The sequence below is a fragment of the Vidua chalybeata genome, chromosome 3 (assembly GCF_026979565.1).
Source record: "Vidua chalybeata isolate OUT-0048 chromosome 3, bVidCha1 merged haplotype, whole genome shotgun sequence".
Taxonomy (NCBI): domain Eukaryota; kingdom Metazoa; phylum Chordata; class Aves; order Passeriformes; family Viduidae; genus Vidua; species Vidua chalybeata.
The window spans coordinates 94,648,057-94,669,232 of NC_071532.1; the positions used below are offsets into that span (position 1 = coordinate 94,648,057).

The following is a 21,176-nucleotide window of genomic DNA, read 5'->3' on the forward strand; positions in this document are numbered from 1 at the left end:
CATGTATTGAGTCTCCTTCATATTTTTTATAATTTTGCTTTTGGTTCATAAATAAGTCAGGCACCAATGAAATAAATACACATTTAGCCTTTTTGGGAGATTTTCCTGTGGCTTGGGTTTTGGTTTTGGTTTTTCTCCTATAGGTGTTACTGCTAAAACTCAGTTCTTCCTGGAATATTGTGGTAATTTCAAGGATATTCTGTCCTTCTGCAAATTCTGCAGTACTTTTTCATTAAGAAAAAGAAGTTGGGAAATAAACTTCTCAAGATTCAACTCTTTAATGTTCTTGACATTTTAGTAAATGAAGGCTTAATTGCCAGTCTTCATGAATACGTAAACTAAAGTGCAAAAGCTCAAATTGAACTCCTTAACCTCTTTTGTGTTGATTCTTTGGTATCAATGACAATGAGACAAACAGAACAAATCCAAAAAATTGTAAGAGATTAAGGTTTCTACATTAGATATGATAGAGTTATGTTGTAAAAGCTGCCATTTGGGGAGGGGCTTCTTAAGATTTTCAGAAGTTGGGTAGAACTAGTGCAAAACTGTGGGACAGTGTGTTATTGTATCTTCTCATGAAAGGCGGATTCTAAGGAGACTTGTTCTTGTTACACATCTAATTGTAAGCTTCTCATCTATATTTATTATGATGCAAGAGTTAAAAATGGAAAATAGCAATCCAATATGAAACTTAAATTTTTAAACAGAATGTTTGATATATTTTAGATTTGGGTGTATGTATACATACATATAAATACATAAATATGTGAATTAAAATTCACATATATAATATGCCCTTGCATAATTCTGTTCATTTGGTGGCAACAACCAGATGATTTGAAATGTAATGTTTTGCATCTCATGTGTTTATTCTTATAGCTTGCCTCATAATTCAAACTCTTACTGTATATCCTGTACATCTTTAAAAGTTATTTGTCTTAAAAACATTTTATTTTCTTTTATTGTCTGGTATTTTCACATGTAAATTAAAAAAAATTGCTAATTTAGTAGTCTACAAGCCAGGATATGCAGCACTGAGTCTTGAAGCAGATGTAATACCTGTTACTCCATAGCTGCTGAACACCAGAATATATGCAGGAATTTTGTTCAACTTCCTTTTCACCAGTGCAAAGGAGTGTTTCAAATAATTGAGCTTCATCAAGTCTATTCTCTGCTCAGGTAGTTGCAGGGCCAATTTTGACAACACAGTGCTTTGTATCCTGGTGGCAATATGTGTAGCTCCCAAGATGCCCATGAATCATTGCTAATTATTTTGGGGTTTCAGTCTTTTCTGCCCGATGATATCACAGAGGATAGGGGAGAGGGAAGGGTTCTATCTGATAAACAGAAAAATAAAAAATATGTGTAATTTGGAAATTCAGGCTGTGAAAGTACTTAGATGTATAAGTTGTAGCTTTTTAATTTAGTTTTCCTCTATATTTATATTAATCAATGAAGTCTTGAAATATTAGGGAAGTTTCTTGTATTAATTTGTTTGCATTTATAAAACATTCTATTGCAGGTATATTTTTTATTATGAAAGTTTAATGTACAGTTTCTCTTCTTTATCTTGAAGGTGATAGCAGGATCTTGTTTCAGCCTTCTTGTAGTTACAGAACAGCATTGACAGTTATCGGAGGAAGTGCTCATGTTGTCATTTCCAGAATTAACCCTGGGATGCTTGATAAATTACTGCATTCCTTGGGGTTTAGCATATTGGAAGCCAAGTAGAATGGCGAAGTTATAGTCTCCTTTAGAGCTGGTACACAGCTCCTGGAGTGTATTGAAACATTCAGGGATTTTCTTCTTTTTTCACTGTAAACAATGTATTTGTTCAAACTCACTTTAAATTATACATGTATTGCTTAGTTAATTTTGACAGTATTTTGGAACTGCAGTAGTAGCTTGGATTAAAAGATAGTTGATAAAGCAAATAAGCAAAGAGATAAGCTGCCTTTGACATAATTATTTAACTCCTAGAACATTTCTTCAACATAATTGTTTACATAATGGCATAGTATGTCCAAGTACCCATCACTTACAGAAGACAATGTTGCTTTAATTGTTTGGTTTTGCCAGATGAAGAATCACATACTGAAACATATCTTTCAGCTCTGGCTTGCTGATGATTGCTGGCTACAAGCAAACTTGTATTTAGGTATTCACCAGGACTTCGATCTTGAAGACCAGAGGCCATATTGTTTCAGTGTAATGGTTGGACATGGCAAGAGCCACTATTTCAACGTAGAGCTGGGCAATGAATTGGCAGTGTGGGAGAAATCATTTCAAAGAGCAATTTTCTTGGAAGTTCAAAGAACAGGGGTAAGTAGTGAACAATTTAAATCATTTAATCTGTAAAGTAAGTATAACAAGATTTAAAATTCTTTGTATGGTTAATAATTGCATTTAATTGATGACCTCCATGACTAAAGATATTCAATATGCTGAAGTGCTGAAGACTTCTGAAAGCTTCATCATCACATCAATATTCTTCTGTCAATGACTGTGTAATACCAGTCAATGAGCATGTTATGACAGATTGAAAACTGAAAGTAATCATTTGTAAGTTGACCTTGACTATTAAAAACTGGAAAATAATACATTTTACCACTGGAAAACTCTCAAGAGTTTATTTAGTACAACTTGAACATTTTCTTCCAGAAAACTAATTTTTTTCTCATATAAGGTAAATATGATATGTGTTACATAATGCTTCTATATTCAAAGAAAAAATATTTTGCTCTTATATTGTTAATTGTGACTTGGGATTGTCCTTGTTAACATTGGAAGAGTTTGAAGACAGTGTAAAAATGAAAAGAAGTTTGTAATAGTCTTGAATTCTGAAAATTTAACACCACATTATCACTTTCTCTGGCTAGTAAATCTAGATCCATACTCTCAAGTGAACTGGACAAATGTTATGGGAGTGTAGGCATTGACAGTATAGGCCTTTTCCAATTAAAAATATATTTACTCAGTTTAACATAAATGCAAACTTGATTTGGTGCACTCAGGTTTGCAGTGTCCTGTGGACCTCCTAAAAGCATTTGAAATACTGACAACACTGATCACAAGATTGTGTTAACACAGTTTGCAAGGAGCAGGAGTCCTATCACAGGTGGTTAATCAGCTCATCTAAATTTCCACATCTCTGGGATTCTAAACAGGTTTCTGGGTTCTAACAAGGTACTTACTTAGAGCCCTTCTATTTGTCTCTAGACTGAAGAAGGAACAAAAAGATTTTGTAACAGTTCCTAATCCTGAACTTCTGAGAAGGAATGCAGTTCTTTAGGAAAAAATTGATCCTCGTATGTATTATCCATATAAAAACCAGATAACATAAAATTAAAATTAAGTATAACAAGCATGGAGATTAGCTGGCTCTTTATCTGATTAAATTTCTGAATATTTATTGTTAAATCTCAAAACTTGCTTTTCCTTTATATCCTTAAAATTAAGGAATGATTTTTTGCTTGTGGAATGATCTTTTGTCATTTGAATTGGTCATCTAGACTCATTCCACACAAAAGACATTAAATTTCCTGCAGCTGTGGTTTAACCTATCTGAAACCTCCAGGAAAGTCATTCAAATAAAATCCTGATTACAGTGCTCAAGTCTCCATATGTGTTTTCCTGTGTCTTAATTTTTTCTCACATAGTTGGATACATCCAAATTTACAGCAAAGTACATCATTAGAGTTCAGAATAGAGGTCAGTCTCCATGGTGAAAAGTCTTTTGACTGCACTATTTTCTTTCTTCCTTCAAAGCATAAATTCTGTTGTGAGTGCCTTTCTTTTCAGAATGATGTCAAGAGCGGCATGAATGAGGTGCAATTTAATATTACATAGAATATATCAAGTCATAGAAAAAGAACTGGCATTCCAGTATCCAGAAAATTCAAGCTTGTCACTGGTATGTCAGTGTGTAATAGTTCTCCCTTTTGGAGAATTTTGGGAATTATTTTTTATTCATAAATGATTGGGCAAGATTCATTGCAGCTGTTGGATTGCCTTGTGCCATTTCAGCCATTCTTATTTAAATGGGGCTTGGTCCTGTTTGCTGTCGAGTGTGGTTAGGCTCTTGCCTATGAGTTTTTGTTAACCTTTTCCTGTACATACCCTTTGTACTTGGTGTTCCTATAATAAGAGCTGTATTTCTGAGAAGATTCTGTCCTTACACAGTTTACAAAAAGAAATGCTAAGGTACCGTGGTCCTTTTGAATTTTATCTGCCCGTGTTGTGTGATGTTTTTTACATTTCTTCGGCAGCAGCAGTAGATGACAGAAAGAATGCAGTAAAGCAGGAAGAAACGCTCCTCACAATATTACTCCCCTTTCAGCTATCTTAAAGCCCTATTTCAAGATGGAACTGCTTACAAAAAGTTTACCAAGAAACTCTGAAATTCAATGACCCTGGTGAAATTAATCTATTTCCAGATAATAATAACAAACAAACAGATGTTGAATCCATGTACTAGAAATACATGGGTTTTTTTCCTAGAAAAACTATTGTAGATACTGATGGCATAACTTGGATAGATGGGGGCAATAAAAATGCAGTAGAAGTAAGGCAGAAAGGCAATTGAAAGAGAAAAAGTGTTGTTAAAAAGTATTTTCATGAGGCTAGTAATAAAAGTCAGCATTGCAATGGTGGAAGATAGGCAATGAAATCCTCTCAGTCATATCTTGAAGTTAAATCATTTCCTGCAAATCCCAGCAAGAATGCTTGTTTCACCTGGAACATCCTAAATAGTGCAAGGTGAATATATGATGCTCAGATTAGGTAATTTTTCTTCAGGGTTTTTTTTTCAAGATTTTTATGGTGTAGAAAATCTTCAAAAATAAGAGACTAGACATTTTCCAGAACTCATACTAATTCTTTGACCGTTCAGGTTGGTCTTGTCAGTAGCATAAGATATTATTCCACATTATTTTCAATGTTGTCTTTTTTAAATTTCTCAATCAGTATTCTTCCTTTGCCTCAGACTATTTTTTCCAAAGGAAATTATTTTGACTCATGTGAGTCTTGGATATGATTATTAAATTAATGCAGAAACATCTCAAAGGGATGATTTGGATCAGTTCTGTTCAGCAGGAGGATGGAGGAGAATATTGGAATAGTGGACAGAGGAAAGAATGACAGTAATATATTTTACTGTCAGCTGTAGAAAAATTGGACCCACAGTTTTGTCATCTTGAAAACTTGTACATGTAAGCTTTGTTTGATGGGTGGAAGAGGACAGAGGAGAGAAAACTTCTTTACAAATGAAAGAATTCTCAGGAGACTGAAAAAAGCCATGCAGTGGGAAAACAATCTACCACAGTGTGTCTAAAGTACCTGCAGCTGGTATATAGTGATAAGACATGGTTACATATGCTCCTCACTAGCAATTCTAACACAAAAGAAAGTTTTCCCTAAGTACTTCTAGCTGTAATGAAGATGCTGCAAGTTCTTTCCAATCCTCATACAGCTGACTAACCTACTGTATTGAAACCATTTGCATTGCTTGGGCAAAAAAATTTGTTTAATATGAGTTATTCCAAGAATTAAAATAGGCTGTATTCCATTCAATTATAACAGAATAATCAAGAAGTTTTGCTGCCTCATTATTTTCCATGCTTAAAGGTAAGTACTTCTAGTTAACTTCTTTCCATTTTGTTCCATGATTCAGTGACTGACATTGACAGAGAAATAAACCCTTGAAATATTTTATTTTTCAGGTCAGGGATATGAATGTATAGAGAAATATTAGCTGTGAAATTCATATTCCTGGAATGATACAGGGTCCTCATGTGACTAATATACATTATAAATAAAATAAAATTAAACAAAGCAAGCAAAGTAAACAAATGCAGATTAATGAATGTTGAAAGTTATTTCACTTAACACAATTGGAAATCCAAAACCATTTTTAATGAACATAAATGTATGATGCATTTTTCCTGTGTTGTCCCCCTTTTAAAATCAGTTAACATAAATCCCATATTCTGTGGATGTTTTATGTTTTTGTATACGTTTTTAGCATGTCTTTATTTTCCTAGGAGTTAACACCAAACCATTCTCCATAGTAAGACTCTTGATGCTGCATATATGACTCAGAATCATTGTGACTCAGAATTGCTCTCAGACAGATTATGTCTGTTCCTGGATGAAGCAAAAATAATTATTGGGAATAATTGTGCATGCAGACTTAGAGCTTCATTTCTATAGGATTCCCACATTAGACTTTTAATTTTCTTTCTAGAAATACTGTGCTGCTAAAACACCATGATGAGAATTCCTAAAAAATTAAATACTAGATAAGCGCAATTGATAATTTTGTTTTGTTTTGTAAGTAAACATTAATCACTTTTGCATACTAGTTATTCCAGCTAGTCACTGTTTTCCTTTGTGAACTTGAGTCTTCCATGTTTAAAAAAGATGACAGATATGAGAGTGACACACCTTACTCAATGCTTAGTTCACCATCTTCCTGTTCCACTTTTAACATTTCCCCCTATACTCTGTGTGTTCTTCAGGCTGATCTGTACAAAATACCTAAGGAATCCGCAATCACTTATTGATGATTGAAACCAACCAATCAACCAAAAAATCACATAACTATTTTGAAGAAGTGGTTAACTCAATAACCTTTCCTCAGCTTTAAATGTCTTTGCCTTTTTGCTTGATGGACTATCTTTCAATAATTATCTGGTCCTGGCTATCTTTGGAATCCTCTCTTCTATTCATCTTTTTCATTTCTTTATAATATCTTGTTATTGATTTTGCTAGTTCATCAGTTTGAATTAATTTCTAATGTATTCATACTATTTTCATCTGAGAAAATGAAGTTTCTTTCCATGAAAAATATATTGTTCATTGTACAAATCCTTTCAGAATACTGTTGACAGGTGTTGATTTTCACCTCTTGGTTTTCTAGTAAAGATTTATGGATTTAAAATTTTCTTTATAAAACTTGTCGATATAATGCTTCCTTCTCATTGTTCCTTATCAGATCAGGAAATAATCTGTGCAGCCTCCTCATTACAACGCCTGCTTGCTGTTTTTTCTAGACTGTTACTTAATTTTAGATTCATATCTTTATTAAAAATCTTCTTAAAGGCCTCACTACAATTAATTTAAGACACAGAGAAGTAAATAAGTTCTTTCCAATTGACCTCAACAACCTTTCAAGGAAACCAGTTTTTTTGTCATAATTTCCCTTTAAAAGCATTCAGTTGACTATATTGTATAAAATAACAGTGTAATAGTGACTGTATGCATACATACTACTTCCTAACCAGTCACAAACAATAATTGATTCATAACATGAAAAGCAGTGTTTATCTTTTAAATTACATACTTGGTTCTATGGTATGTAAAACCACATAATGATGAAAGACCAAAAAGAAAGAACTGCACAAAATTGCACTGACATTTTAAGATTCACATTTTCACAAATATAATGGATAAATAGCGCTCATATCTTGAGCAGCTCAAGAAAGAGACAAAATTAATTTAGTTCGGCATTTATTCTTTGTCCACTGGAAATAACTATAAATGCCTCATGATTTCAAAATTAGGAGTCAGATGGAGAAAATCCCTTACATAGAAGCTTAAATGGCTTCTAAATATTTTTTTAACTGAACTTCAATGCATATTTTAGCAACATGCTTTCATATTTGCTTAATGCTGAGTGTTCAACAAGTCACCAAGAATATAAATAGTTATGTGTACTGGTCAGAGTTATGGATTCCTTGCATTCCCAGTGTATGGGAGACAAGCTGCATGGAAGTGTGGAATTAGCCCCATCTGAAACTATTTATTTAGCATGAAAGGTGCAAGTTCAATTGAAGATTTTGGATTTAGAGAAAACAGAAGAGTTCGTGATATTCATATCAAGACAACCTACAAGAAGTTCAGTTCCTGTGTCTCCTTCCTACAACATTATGTGTACTACACAAAATATGTTTTCTAGTCATTCTCTAGTGGCATTTTGAATTGATCTTACTACAACTGAAGTTAGATATAATCAAAATAGATTTTAGAGACTGTGTCCCCAGTGGAACTTGGTCAGAGATTAGTTATGTTTTCACTTATGTATCACAGCTTACTTAAGTCTTCCAATGACCTGACTCCTGAGATAGTCAGAACTTTGGATTTCTCAGTAACTCTGACATCAAAACAAACACACTCATTTTTTCTGGGCATCTTTGGGAATTAAGTGGTACTGTAGAAATAGTAGTCTAAACCACCCTCAGAGACTGAGCCAAAAGAAGTCCACTTAAATAAATAAAACCTAGCAGAAATTAGGCAATCTTGATAGGAAGTAATTGTCATTTCTATAATCCATTATTGGGCATTTATGATTTTATTAATTCTTCATGGTGACCTGAGAGGTTGAATAGATCATGATTGGTGGATCACAGTGTAAGCCTTGTGAGCTGCAAATACTGTATTGAATTACAAAAATATTAAATACAGTTGGCCAAGTTTTTGTGGTTTTTTTTTTTATTCTCTGATGATTGCAAAGCATATATGAAACAGAGTAATACGTAGGAGTCCCTTTAAGAATGGAAATGCTACCATATGCTAATTTCAGAACTAATTTCTGAGACAAACATTTAAGCAAAGGAAATATTCTCCTTATATTCAGGCAAGATATTAAATAGATTTATAGTGTCATTAAAAGATACTCTCCAGTTTGTTACAAGAAGCACTCAGTTTAATTACACAATTAAGTTTTAGATTGTTTTCATTATGCACAGAAAGCTTATTACAATTACAATTACAATTACAATTTAACTGGTCACCTTTAGAAATGGTGTTAGATTCTAATTCATTTCCACACTGATACAAAAAACTCACCATTCTCTAACACAAAGAAAGGTTCTGAGAACCATACAGATCAATAGTAAATACATTTTCAATAATTATTATTAATTCAACAATTCACATAACAGATGAAAACCAAGCAATTCATTTATTAGAAGCTTTGTTTGATGGCTTTTAAAACAGCAAGAGAATGAACCAATTTTCAAGGCTATTGAACGCAAACTTGTTTCTATATTCTGTATTTTTCACATGATTAATATAAAATTTTGACCATTATTTCTGAAATTATAAGATATTCTTAAAATTACATTTATTTATATTGAAAGAATAAACTGAAATATTTTTATATTACATATATTACATATATGTATTTCTAAATCCAAATATTTAGATAACAATTATGTCATGGGAATTTAGTTTTCTTACTATTTTCCAGAGGATCTTACAGATTTGAATAAGGAAGAAACCACAAGAGAGCTATAGAGGGACTTTTTCAAGAGCACATAGTGATAGAACAAGTGGGAATGGCTTTAAATTGAAAGAGTGCAGGTTTAGATTACATGTTAGGAATAAATTCTGTACAGGAAGGTGGTGAGGCACTGAACAGGTTGCCCAGAGATGCTGTGGATGCCCCATCCCTGAAGGAGTCCAAGGCAGGTTGGACGGGGCTCTGATGAGCCTGGTGTAGTGGAAAGTGTTCGTGCCTGTGGTGGGTGGGTCCATTTTGGAACCCTTCCAACTCAAACCATTCTGTGATTCTTTTAAATCTGTCAAGAATTTGCTGTGAAGAATTTACTGTCATGGAACTTCAAATTTATAGAGCAATATTACCTTAGAATTTTGATGCTGGATTTTACATTTTTAATTTTGGTGTTCCCTATCATTCTCCACCCATGATTTATAAGAATCAGGCAGAAGAACAAAATACCACTGAAAGTGTCACTGATACACAACTGAATTATGTACTCAGGAATCTCTCTTGATGATATATCTAATTACTTCCCTTTTCAGCTATGAAATCCCAGAATTTACAGATCACCAGAGAAGAAAAATGTTTATTATTATGTAATAACAAACTGCACCAGAATGAAGTTGTTTTCTTTGCTGAAGTTAGCCAGTAGTGGTCTACTAAACAAGCGGCGTCAGCTTGATTACTTTGTCTGTGATTACCACTGAGAATCTGCTTCAGGTTTATGAAAATATGCTTGGGGCATGTAGGAAACATGTAGGAAATGTAGGAAAACAAGTAGGAAACTCTTAACATTGAAGTCACTGTTGATTCTTTCTTTTCTTTATGGAAAAATGAGTTGCTGCAAAACAATGAAGGTATTCCTCAGACACAGAGATGAGGAAGCACAATCTCTTTCTGACATAAGCAAAGGCTAAAGAACACAGTTTGAATTTTCCTTGCTAGAATCTAACAATTTCTAAGCTGCCGCCCTTAGATTTTGTCCTCCTGCACCCATTTTTCTCACTACTTTTTCCTATAACCAATTTAAGCCATTGTCTGCCTGTTCAGCAAAGAGGGTAGCAAGTCTTTTCTTCTGGCAGATTTACTTCAGCCATAGGTTCATATCACAGAGAGAACACCATGGCCAAGAGTAGGCATCCACCAGTGCATTATCTGTCTTGCCAAGGAATAGCTGAACCTACAAGTTCACCTCAGTCTTCCTACAGGAACACAATTCCCTGTGGAGTAAAATTCACTTCATCCCACATGTACATGTAATCCTAATACCTGAATGGTGGTTTAATGCCTTACCTCAGTGATGCTGAAAGTTTCTGAAAAGATAGAACTTTGAGTGCTCTACTAAGCAAACCATTGTCCAATGAGTGCTCTACTAAGCAAAACATTTTTGCAGTTAGCTGCTATAATGCAATGAGCATCAAAAATTAAAAATTACAAATAGATCATGTAGTTATTTCAATAGATAACCTAAAGGGAAAAGTTTCAAGTTGAGCAGTATCCTGAGAAAGCAAGCATTTAAAACATGAATGTATTAAGCCTAGGTATTATTTTCTAAAGCACTGAGCTAGTCCCACTTCTACTGAAATAAATAGAAACTTTCTTTGAAATTCAGTGAAAATATAATGAGCCATCATTTGAGTCATTTGAAAAACCTTACTTTTACTGCTAGAGTGTCTCTTGTATACATATATGCTGAACCATAAATGTGCATAAATGTTTTTTTAAAAAAATCAGCTATAACATCTACTTGAAATAATCAGATTACAGTACCATCTTTTATAAGAGAATGCACTTTTCAAACTAATACGAGCAAGGTATGCAAAAAAGAGTCATTTTAGGATATTAAGATGTAATTCCTTTGGCAGCAGGAACAGCAGATCTTGAGGGAATATACAAGATTTTAAATCAACTCTGGTTTGTTTTGATGAAGTCGTTTTATTTGTATATATCCAAAATTATCAAAGTCTATAACCTTTTAATTGTGACATGATGATCCTTAAAGGTATGGGCAAATGAGTGGATCTGCCACAGTTTTTAAGTGAAGATGATATTCATTTGATCACTCTCACTGAAATTATTTCACCGATCCTTTTTTTTACTGATGTATGGAACAAGAATACAACTGTGCTTTGGAAGTCTGTTCTAGATGAAATTTCTGAAAACTGTCATGGTTTTGATGAATGACAGATTTCATTGTTGCTTCATTTTCTCATATATAATGTGAATTCAGAGTAACAATGCTTTTGGTATACTTTGTAAACATGTTCTGAAAGTTTTGGTTTTTAAAAAAAGACTATATAAAATATTCTACACTAAAAAACCTTTTTTTTTTTTAATATGAGAAAGCCAAAGCATCTACATTTTTATTTCAATGATTCTGCTTTTTAAAAAAGTTTAAAAAACATTTTTGTTTAGCATTAGTCATTCTATGCAAAAAGACTTTTGGAGGTTTTGCAGGCTGTGTTCAGAATTAAGGGGTTTAATTTGCCTTCTAGTACTCCCTCTATGTGTGGGCTGATATATATTTCTCAGTACAACCATAATAACTCTGGTTGCTCTTATCTCCATTTTCACATCCTGCTTGGAAATTTTTTAATGCTAAAAGGGGAATTTTTGAAAATACTTTTTTTTTACATTCGTGGTGCCATATTAAGGCTTTTATCAAACTCTATTTTTTTTGTAAATACAGTGGATGCATTAAGACACCTTACTCCTGTCACCCCTATATGATTTAGAAGCTTGTAAAAAGCAGCTGTATAAAGTCTTAATGCAAGAATCTGTGTTCCAAACCCTCTGCTGTTGCTATAATTTTTTCCCCTCCCTGTCACTGTATCTTAAATGCTGGTGTACATTATTTTATTTCTAATACAGAATAAAAAAACACATCATTTATGTCCTTCTCTCTTTAAGGCATTTAAGTTCCTCTGACAAGTTCTACAAAAATCCTCCCATTTTTTACTGACATTGACAGAAAAATGAAGAAAAATATTAAATGTAACATGGGGAAGGATTTGGTCTCAGAAGTAAAATAAAAAAAACAGAAGTCATATTTGGAGGATGCTAAAATTTTACCAGTTCAAATTGGCAATGCTGGAGTATTCTACCCCAAAAATATATTCTTTGGATTCATGGCATAATTTAATTTTAATGTAAATACTTTTTCTAAGAAAAGGCAAATTTTCAGAAAGATTTTAGCATTTTTTTATATTGATGGCATATTATTTCCACACAGAAGCACATACTTTAATTTAAAGTGAGTAAGTGAATAAAGTATGCAGTATGTGCACTGCATGGATATGGCTATTGCCTAAATGCCGTGCTGTCTGGTTATAATTTAGTTTTAGAAAATGTATGTTAAATTCTATATCATGAGTATAGTGAGAAATAATGTCTGTGATCCCATTTACATGTAATTAACCTTTACAGCTTATCTTAGAGCAAATGTATATCTTTATCTATAAAGTATAGCAGGGAAAATATGTCGTACAAGCAGGAAGGTGTAGTGGTATTGCCAACTTTCCAATTGCTTTTTGGAAAATAAACAAGCAAAGTCATGTGCATGTCCAATATGTATTCTCTTAGACTAGAAGGTATGTATTATTTCTGTATTTTGGCTGATTAAAACCACTAAAATTCTTGCTCAATAGAACATGGCTGAGTCCAGAATTAATGAATACACTGCATATTGGTGCCATAGTTAAAGCAAAATGAGGGTTTCCTTCATGCAAGACAATAACTAACTGCAATGTAGCCAATCATCAACTGGATTTTTGAAACTAGAAATCTAATGAGACATTTGGACCAACAGAGTTAAAAAAGTAATATCCTTTAAAATGAATATACACTATGTCATTTTTCTGTGTTACACTTAGATGAGCAACATCACTGAGTCTCACTTGATCCTTATAAAATGTACTGCCATGAACTTAGGAAAAGGAGTACTGACTGAAAAGGTTGGTGCCCTGATTCTTAAAAAATTATGTTAAATGGTATTTTTTACTAAGAATCTTTGTTAATAATCTCAGAATATGTTATCTCAGCTGACAGTTATTGTTATTAATCTTGATTTTAAAGAATTTTACTGAAAAACAAAAGCAAGTTGAACCCCTATTTCTTGGACAGAATACAACCCCACATCATTAAGTAACATTAAGGACTCTTATGTCTTCAAAAAAGAATCCAGAGATACTACACTGGGTGCCTGTGGCAGAACATGGGCAAATTTAAGCCCTCTATCTAAAGCACTGCAACAAACTCATATTCCAGCAATAATAAAAGTCTACTGCAAAAAAATCTATTGCATGTAATGATTTATTTAGAAGCATTTGGACTGCCCAGGCACAGAAGAAACCAAATGTACTTATGGCTTTAGCCTACATGGGAGACCCACGTGTGTGGAGAAATCAAAAGGCCTCTCTGTGACCGGGGGGCCTTTATGCTTCTTTCTGCCATTGTACTTCAGCTTAATGGGGACAAGGACACCAACACAAAGAAGGAAACTGAGGAGGAGGGTTCCTCTTTATCCTTGCCTTTCCTTCCCCAGACATCTGTGTCTTGGCTGCAGAGGTACTTGCACCCAGTGTTTGTACTTCAGCCTCATCACAGCCTGGTGACTCCCCATGAAATGGTCCCTCTTTCTGTTTGTCCCTCAGGCTTTGTCTCTCACATAAAACAGAAGCATATATCTGGGTGCTCTCCTCTCTGAGTGGAAATAAATTCCTCTTGTTATCTCTTCCCACGCATTCACTATCCAGTTTGAGTGTTTATTCATCTCTTGTCTTCGGTCCCTAACACCTATAAACCGTTCAAAGCCCTTCTTTTTGTATTAGCTGATCTGTTTACAAACACGTCCTCTCCCGTGAGGGAAAGAGTCATAATAACTCATAAACATAAAAGCTGGTTTTGAAATTAATTGGCTCGTCATTGTTTATATTTGTAATGTCTCTCACCGTTACACAGAACCCTACATCAGTCTTTCTCTTAGAGAAACAAACTGTCCCATGTCCTTGCCCTTTTGTAAAAACTGGTGAAAAGGACCTGTGACATCATCAAGTCCAACCAGACTGATCACCACCTTGTTAATAGATCATGGCATTGAGTGCTATACCTGGTTGTTTCTTGACCACAGTTCAAATCTGAATTATTTCAGGGAAATCTCTGTCTATGGGAAAAAGAATGAGTGTATATATGTAGTCATTGTAAATATTAGGCCCTCTCAGGATCTTGGAGGACAGATGCCAGAGCCAGAAGTAGACAAGAGTCATGCTTCTGGTCTGTGATAGGAGGTCTGTCTGAGGAATTCTGTCATAAATGAGTAAGATGCAGTGTTCTTTTGGTATTTGAACACTGGTATTATCAACTTAATGATCTTTTTATGAGTTAAAAGAAAATTAATTGAGATACTGATACCTGAACATTATATAGGTAAAAGTTTTGTTACTGTCTTTTATTACAAATATAATTTTCTGTGGATCTTTACATTGCTCAGAAAACATCAGATGATTGTTCTAGGTCGTATAGTACAATTTTCTTAGGTATTGCACTATGAGGCCTATTCTTCTCCCTGTTGTTTAAATTGTGACTTGGCTGATATCCAGTGGTTTTTGTTTTGTTTTGTTTCTAGGGTTTGTTTTTTTTTTTCTTTTTTTTTTTTTTTTTTTTTTTCAAAATTCACTTAAAGACACCTAAACCAAGACCTCTGATGTTAAATTTCCATGTAAACAATGGTTGTAGATAGCCAAGGGTGATCACAATTGCAAGTGTATTGGAAGCTTATTCCAAAAGCAAAAATGGAAAGGAATAAGGCTCTGTCCTAGGGTCAATGAATCAAGGTGAGGGTCCTTACCATAGAACTTTCTGAGAACCTGTTCAAGGTCACTGAGGAGATGCCATGAGCAGGCTTTTAAATTTATATGGCAAAATACAAACTAATTCTGTTGTAAAGAAAACCCTGTGAGTCTGTTATGTAAGTACAAATCACATATATATTTTTAATAACAGTGAAAATTAAGCATATTATATTTGTCTCTAGTATTTGTGAATCATTTCCAAACTGGTTCCATTATTTCCTAATAGTGAATATTTTTAAAGTACTCCAAGCTCATTATTTGTGCATAGTTCATTTTAGTATTCACCATTTGTGGCTGAGCAATTTGATACTTACCCATTAGGGGAATCTAATTTTATTCGTTTTAAAAATTGCTTTGCTCAGTCAGAGCTCAGCTAGTATGACCTTTTTAATTGGAGAATAATGGAGAATAAGTTATGGCTGGTGCTTAATGCCACCTTTTAATTACTGAATGAAATGTAAGGATATGTAAATATAATTCTAATTGAAAATCAATCACTGAAATCTTTTTAAATGCCAAATAATATGATCTTTGAGCACCAATGAGCAAAACAATTTCTTCAGAAATATTATACGTCTCCATTATTGTGGAGATTATTATAATATTAATCTGCACTGATATTACTCCTAGCCCTTTCAAAATCCTTTTTAAAACATCATAACTGTAACTCAAAAATGCTTATTTTAGTATAACTAACTATTTTTATTAATACTGGAGTGAGGAAACCTTTAAAATCATCCAGAAGTTTTATACTATACTGAAATTAAAAAAAAAAAAAAAACAACAACAACAACAACAACAAAAAAAAAAAAAAAAAAAAAAAAAAGAAAAAAAAAAATTCAAATGGCAGTTTGCATTTTGAGCAAGTTTTATTAATGCTTTCCGTCTCCTCTAGGGAATTCTTGGGTGTAAAAGGGTTTTGGGTTCTTTTCTTTAACTAAAAGAAATTATCCAGATACCAAACTTCTGTGTAAACAAATGTCTAAGCATGAGGTAGCATTGAGATTTATGATATATCAATCATGGTGAAGTAATGCTTCCTTGGAAGAAACAAAAAAAATCCAAATCTCATAAGGCACAAGGGTATAATCTTAAGAACAGCTGGTAAGGTGTGGCAAGGAAGCCTGGAGACAGGATCTGATCTCTACTTGTGCTGAAAGCAATGGGCTTTTTGCTATTATGGCTGTCAAAGGTGAATGTCACCCGCTCAATGCCTGAATGTCAGGCTGCTCCATATTACAGTAAATCTCGTTCATATATTTCCAGAATGTCATATACCTCAGTTAGTGAGCCTTAAAAATGCCTGGAAAGAGTTAACTGACTTTTTACTGTAAAGCTTATTCATAAGTTTAACCAGAACTTCTGAGTTTTGTTAATAAAACAAACTTTTTTCCTTTCTAATCTGAAAGCTTATCATGGAATTGGTGAATAGATAGCAGTGTCTGGCAGGTATCAGTGCTAACCAAGATGTGATAGCTATTAGGTCTTACTATGAAATTACGTTAACTAACTTTAGCATAGGGCTGCGCCAGCGTGTCACCAGACCCAAATTAAAAAGTAAAATAGAAAAATTCTCTACAAAGTTTAAATCAGATGGAGAGGTCAAGCAGACAGAATTCTTTTCTATAATTAGATTGCAATGACTAAACGTTGTGGCAACAGTGTGCACTGTTGCCTGCACATTTGATGGAAGTGATATCAGAAGTCATTAATAGCTCAGGTCAAAGCAGTCTTCCAAAAGTTTAGAGTAGTCAGAATTGGTCTTGTTTGTTCTGTTGCATTTTGCAAGGGTTGGTTTTCAAGAATATATTAATTTTGTAGAAGAGTGACTTGAAATATAAAAGACCTCCAGTTAATGTCTAGCTGACAGATGTGACACTGATTTGCAGTCAGAAGTTTTTGATCATTTTCAAATATAGTAATATAAAGCAGTACCAGTGCTGTCAGCTGAATGTCTTCCCAGCCAAAAATACCTGCATAAAATATTATTTTATTATGATAATTTACAGTGATGGTTGTCCTTTCAAAAATCATACTTTTTTTTTCAGTCTAAAACATATATGTGCAGTTGGCAAGGGGATACCCTGTGTTTCACAGTCGACTTTGCTCTAGGATTTACCTGTTTTGACAGTAAAACTAAGGTAAGAGTAAAAGAAGAGGAAAACATAACTCTGTATTGTTTTATTGTTGTTGAAGTTATCATCTATTGCATTTTCTTTATGTTTATGTCCAATATTTATTCCTCCAATATTCTGACCTATTTATTTATTTAGCCCTACTGAAATGTAGTCAGTTTGGGACTTCAGAGGGATGATTATAGTCATATAGCATGTAAAGATATATTTTGAAGAAAGATATGAAAAAGCAACTTCCTTTTCAAGTAATAAAAGCAAAGGAAGGTTATATTTAGCAGAGAACTTGGTTTGTTATAATGAAGAAACTTCAAGATTTATAAAAGATTACAAGTCATGAAAAAAATGAAATGTCATCTGATTCTATTTGTTTTGAAGCTATGGATATAAAAAAGGATTAGTTATTCTTCCATCATAAGAAATTTAGGTCAAGTCTAAAATAAACAGAATAAAGGCAAATGTTTTTCAAAGTCAGAATCTAAAAGATTACATGCACTTATCTTGCAAAACAGTGGCTATCAAAAAGTGCCTGCAGAGAATGGTTAACGATACATGCCAACTTCCAAGCCCTGTCTATAATGCTACTATTTTTTGTATAATTTAGTGGTACTTTAATGTATATTATTCTCAGTGGATTTTAACACCTTTTTGACAGTAGAAGTACACATATAAACAAAAAATGTTTCTGCATTAATAGAACTGTTCAGTAGAAGGTCAGCCTTCTCAAATATTTTTTAAAATCTCTGTCAGACATTCTGAGAAAAGAGGGAACACACGGCATTTTGAAATACTGATGCAGGATTTAGTTTTTGCATTTTGGCATTTTGTGGGTTTCGGGCCAAAATGCCCCCAAATTTCAAATCTATTGAAATCTTAGTGCAGAGAAATAATGACCAAAATTGCATGGAACTTTAGACGAATTAAGTGTGCATCCCATGAAGCAGGATAAAATTTCGGAACATACTTTTGTATACACTTCTCTTCCTCAGGTGATACTGCGTTCTGGAATCCTGCTTCTTGCACAATTATACACATTGTGCATGTAACCACAAATTAAGAAGGAAGCTCTCTAGCCTATAGAAAGGGTTTCTTTTAAATGTGAAGAATGATTGCATGTACTCTCACTTTATAATTTTAACCTGACTCTATTAATAGGACTTTGTGTCACAGTACCTACCTTCAGTATTGATGATGAGGAGGATTTAGATGAATTATTGTTGCTTACCTAAGGAGAAACATAGAATACCAGCAGATAGACTGATTCCATTGCTAAACGGTAAAAATTATGGAGAGCTCAAATACATTTATTCTTCATCTGTGTGAGAGATGATGTTCTCTGCATCCTCAAGCCTGAGTGAGGCAATAATGGGTGACTTTGCAGTTCATCTTACTTCCCATAATTGCTAGCTGAAGTTTACTGTGTTTTCCCATATGCATAGCTATTTCAGAATATTTCCTACTAATGCGAAAAAGACTCTTAAAGTGGTCAAGCAATTAACAGTTCATTAGGGACATAGCAATTTACTAAAAAAATCTATTTTTTCTTGGAATTAATGAAAAAATTAAAGGCTTCTATTGATGCAAAGAATGCTCTTACACCCCAGCAGGTGTTCAGAGGATTATTAAAATAAAGGCCAGTCCCCTGTCTGCTCTATGACTCTGGATCTCAAATTTTGGGCAACCAGCTCATGTACTCATTGAAAAACATTATTTTTTACACTTTGAAAAACAATTTTAAAAGGGCTTTCTTATTACAAATTCTAAAATAAAAAGCACAATAAGTTTTGCTTTGGAATGTGGGGGGTTGACCCTGGCTTCCTCATGAGTTGGGCAAATGAGAGGAAATACAGCTAAAGGCTTGTGGGTCCAGATAAAGGCACGGAGAGGTCACTCACCAGTGACCATTGTGGACAAAACAGACTCCACTTAGGCAAATCAGTTTAATTTATCGCAAATCAAATCAGAGTATGCTAATGAGAAATAAAAAACAGATCTTAAAACACCTTCCCCCCACCCTTCTCTGCTTCCCAATTTTCTTTATCTCCTCCTCTCCAGCAGCACAGGCGGGTTGGAAATGGGGGCTGTAGTCAGTTCACCACATGTTGTCTCTGCCCCTCCTTTCTCCTCAGGAGTACTTCTCACACTCTTCTGCTCCAGCATGGAGTCCCTTCCACAGGAGACAGTCCTCCAGAGTGCAGTATGAGTCCTTCCCATGAGCTGCAGCTCTTCATGAACTGCTCCAGTGTGGGTCCTTCCCACCAGGTGCAGTCCTTCAGGAGCAGCACCTTCTTCACTGACCATGGTGTCTGCAGGGTTTTTTTCTCTCCCATATTCTCATTCATCTCCCCAGCACAAGAAATATATCTTTAAAGAACTTTTCTAGAACAGGTTCTTTTCCTGCATATTCTATTCCAGGCTCTTGATGGGCTTAATTCATTCAGCTTTTACCTTTTTTGGGCCCATCACTGAGATACTTCTGTGCCTGCATCTGCTTTGTATCTCACTGTAGAGATTCTTTTTATCTCATTGGCTTGGTTGGTTCATCTTCCCCATCCTGTGCCTCCAGCCGCTCCTCCAATAGAAAGGGATCCCAAAATGTGCATTTTCTGCCATCTTCCAGCACTCTCTACTTCTCATCTTTCCCACTCGGTGTCAGCTGTTGAGAGAGATGATGACTCCAGCAATGCTTATTATTACCAAATTGTTCCTAAGTTCTTGATTCATCTCCACCTTAGCAGTTATTACATAGCAAACATTCATCTATACTGTTTAGAGCCAAACTCATTTAAGATTTTAACACTTTTCAGGTGGTCTAATTAGGTCCTCTGGACCCAGTTAAAATCTGTTCATGAGTGTAAAGTTTAAGCACCATCACAGTGCTGTAGTATACTTCAGTTTTTCTTCATCTGTTATATCTCTCTAAGACCTCCTTGACATTTATGTCTGCAGGGAATCAGGAGATAGTTTTTTTATTTATAGGATATTCCATTTTAAACTATGAATAGGGTTCTGAAGCCAACTGGTAGCACTGGTCTACTCAACAAAAATATTTTGAGAAGAGGCATATTGGAAAATAGAACACAGAAAACTTTTTCCCATGTGTGCTTTTGAAATAAGCTCTCAAGTATTTCAATTGTGTTTCTTCAGCAGTGTCCAGGGACTGAAGCACACTTCAACATGTGCAGAGAATTTTCATTAAGATTATAGGTATTAAAGGAAACATCAACAGGAAGTCCGGGTGCAAGTTGTTACCATGTGGGATTTTTTTAATTATTCTTTTTTCAGATGATGAATAGAAAACATTCAGATAAATAAAGAAAATCACCTTGATTTCAAAAATAATTTCCCAATTTTTGTTTTTACTAAATATCTCCATAAATATTAAAGCATATCAGTCAATCTAGAGTTTGCCAACACTACTAAGATGCCATGCATAAACCTGTGGGAGACCAAGAAGTTTAGAAGTCATATATTTTACAAACCCACAATGTAGGACACATTTTTGTGATTTCTGAGACTTTGATCAATAATAATGTTTTTGCACTTCTATAGCTTTTTTGAGAACTTCAAACCACATTTCACACATCAGTAAGTTCAGCTTTGCATTATCTGTATAAGTCACAATTATCTAAGTTATGCAAATGAGCCAGCTGAAATACGAAAGATCAAGATATGGCATGGAATTGTATTCATACTGAAACTGATACAAATATCCTCATGAATCTGTATGGAATTAAGCTTTTGCCATCTTTATGCTTTATGTAGGCAATTGAAACATTTATATCTCAGAGAATTTCAAAATAGTTTAATTAATGAATTTTAATATTGCATCTTTTGCTTTCACAAAGGGTACAGAAATGTTAATTTTAATTGCTATGCAAAGAGCCAATTATCATGCACTACATTACTGCT

At 34.0% G+C, this 21,176-nt stretch overlaps 1 protein-coding gene across 1 annotated transcript in view; it reads left to right on the forward strand.

The window, feature by feature from the left end:
* SNTG2 (syntrophin gamma 2) overlaps positions 1-21,176 on the forward strand; it is a 207,030-nt gene that overhangs the window by 178,065 nt on the left and 7,789 nt on the right. The window contains exons 14-15 of the mRNA XM_053937530.1: positions 2,113-2,322; positions 17,181-17,273. Coding sequence (XP_053793505.1) covers positions 2,113-2,322; positions 17,181-17,273 — 303 coding nt within the window. The remainder of the gene's footprint in view (positions 1-2,112; positions 2,323-17,180; positions 17,274-21,176) is intronic.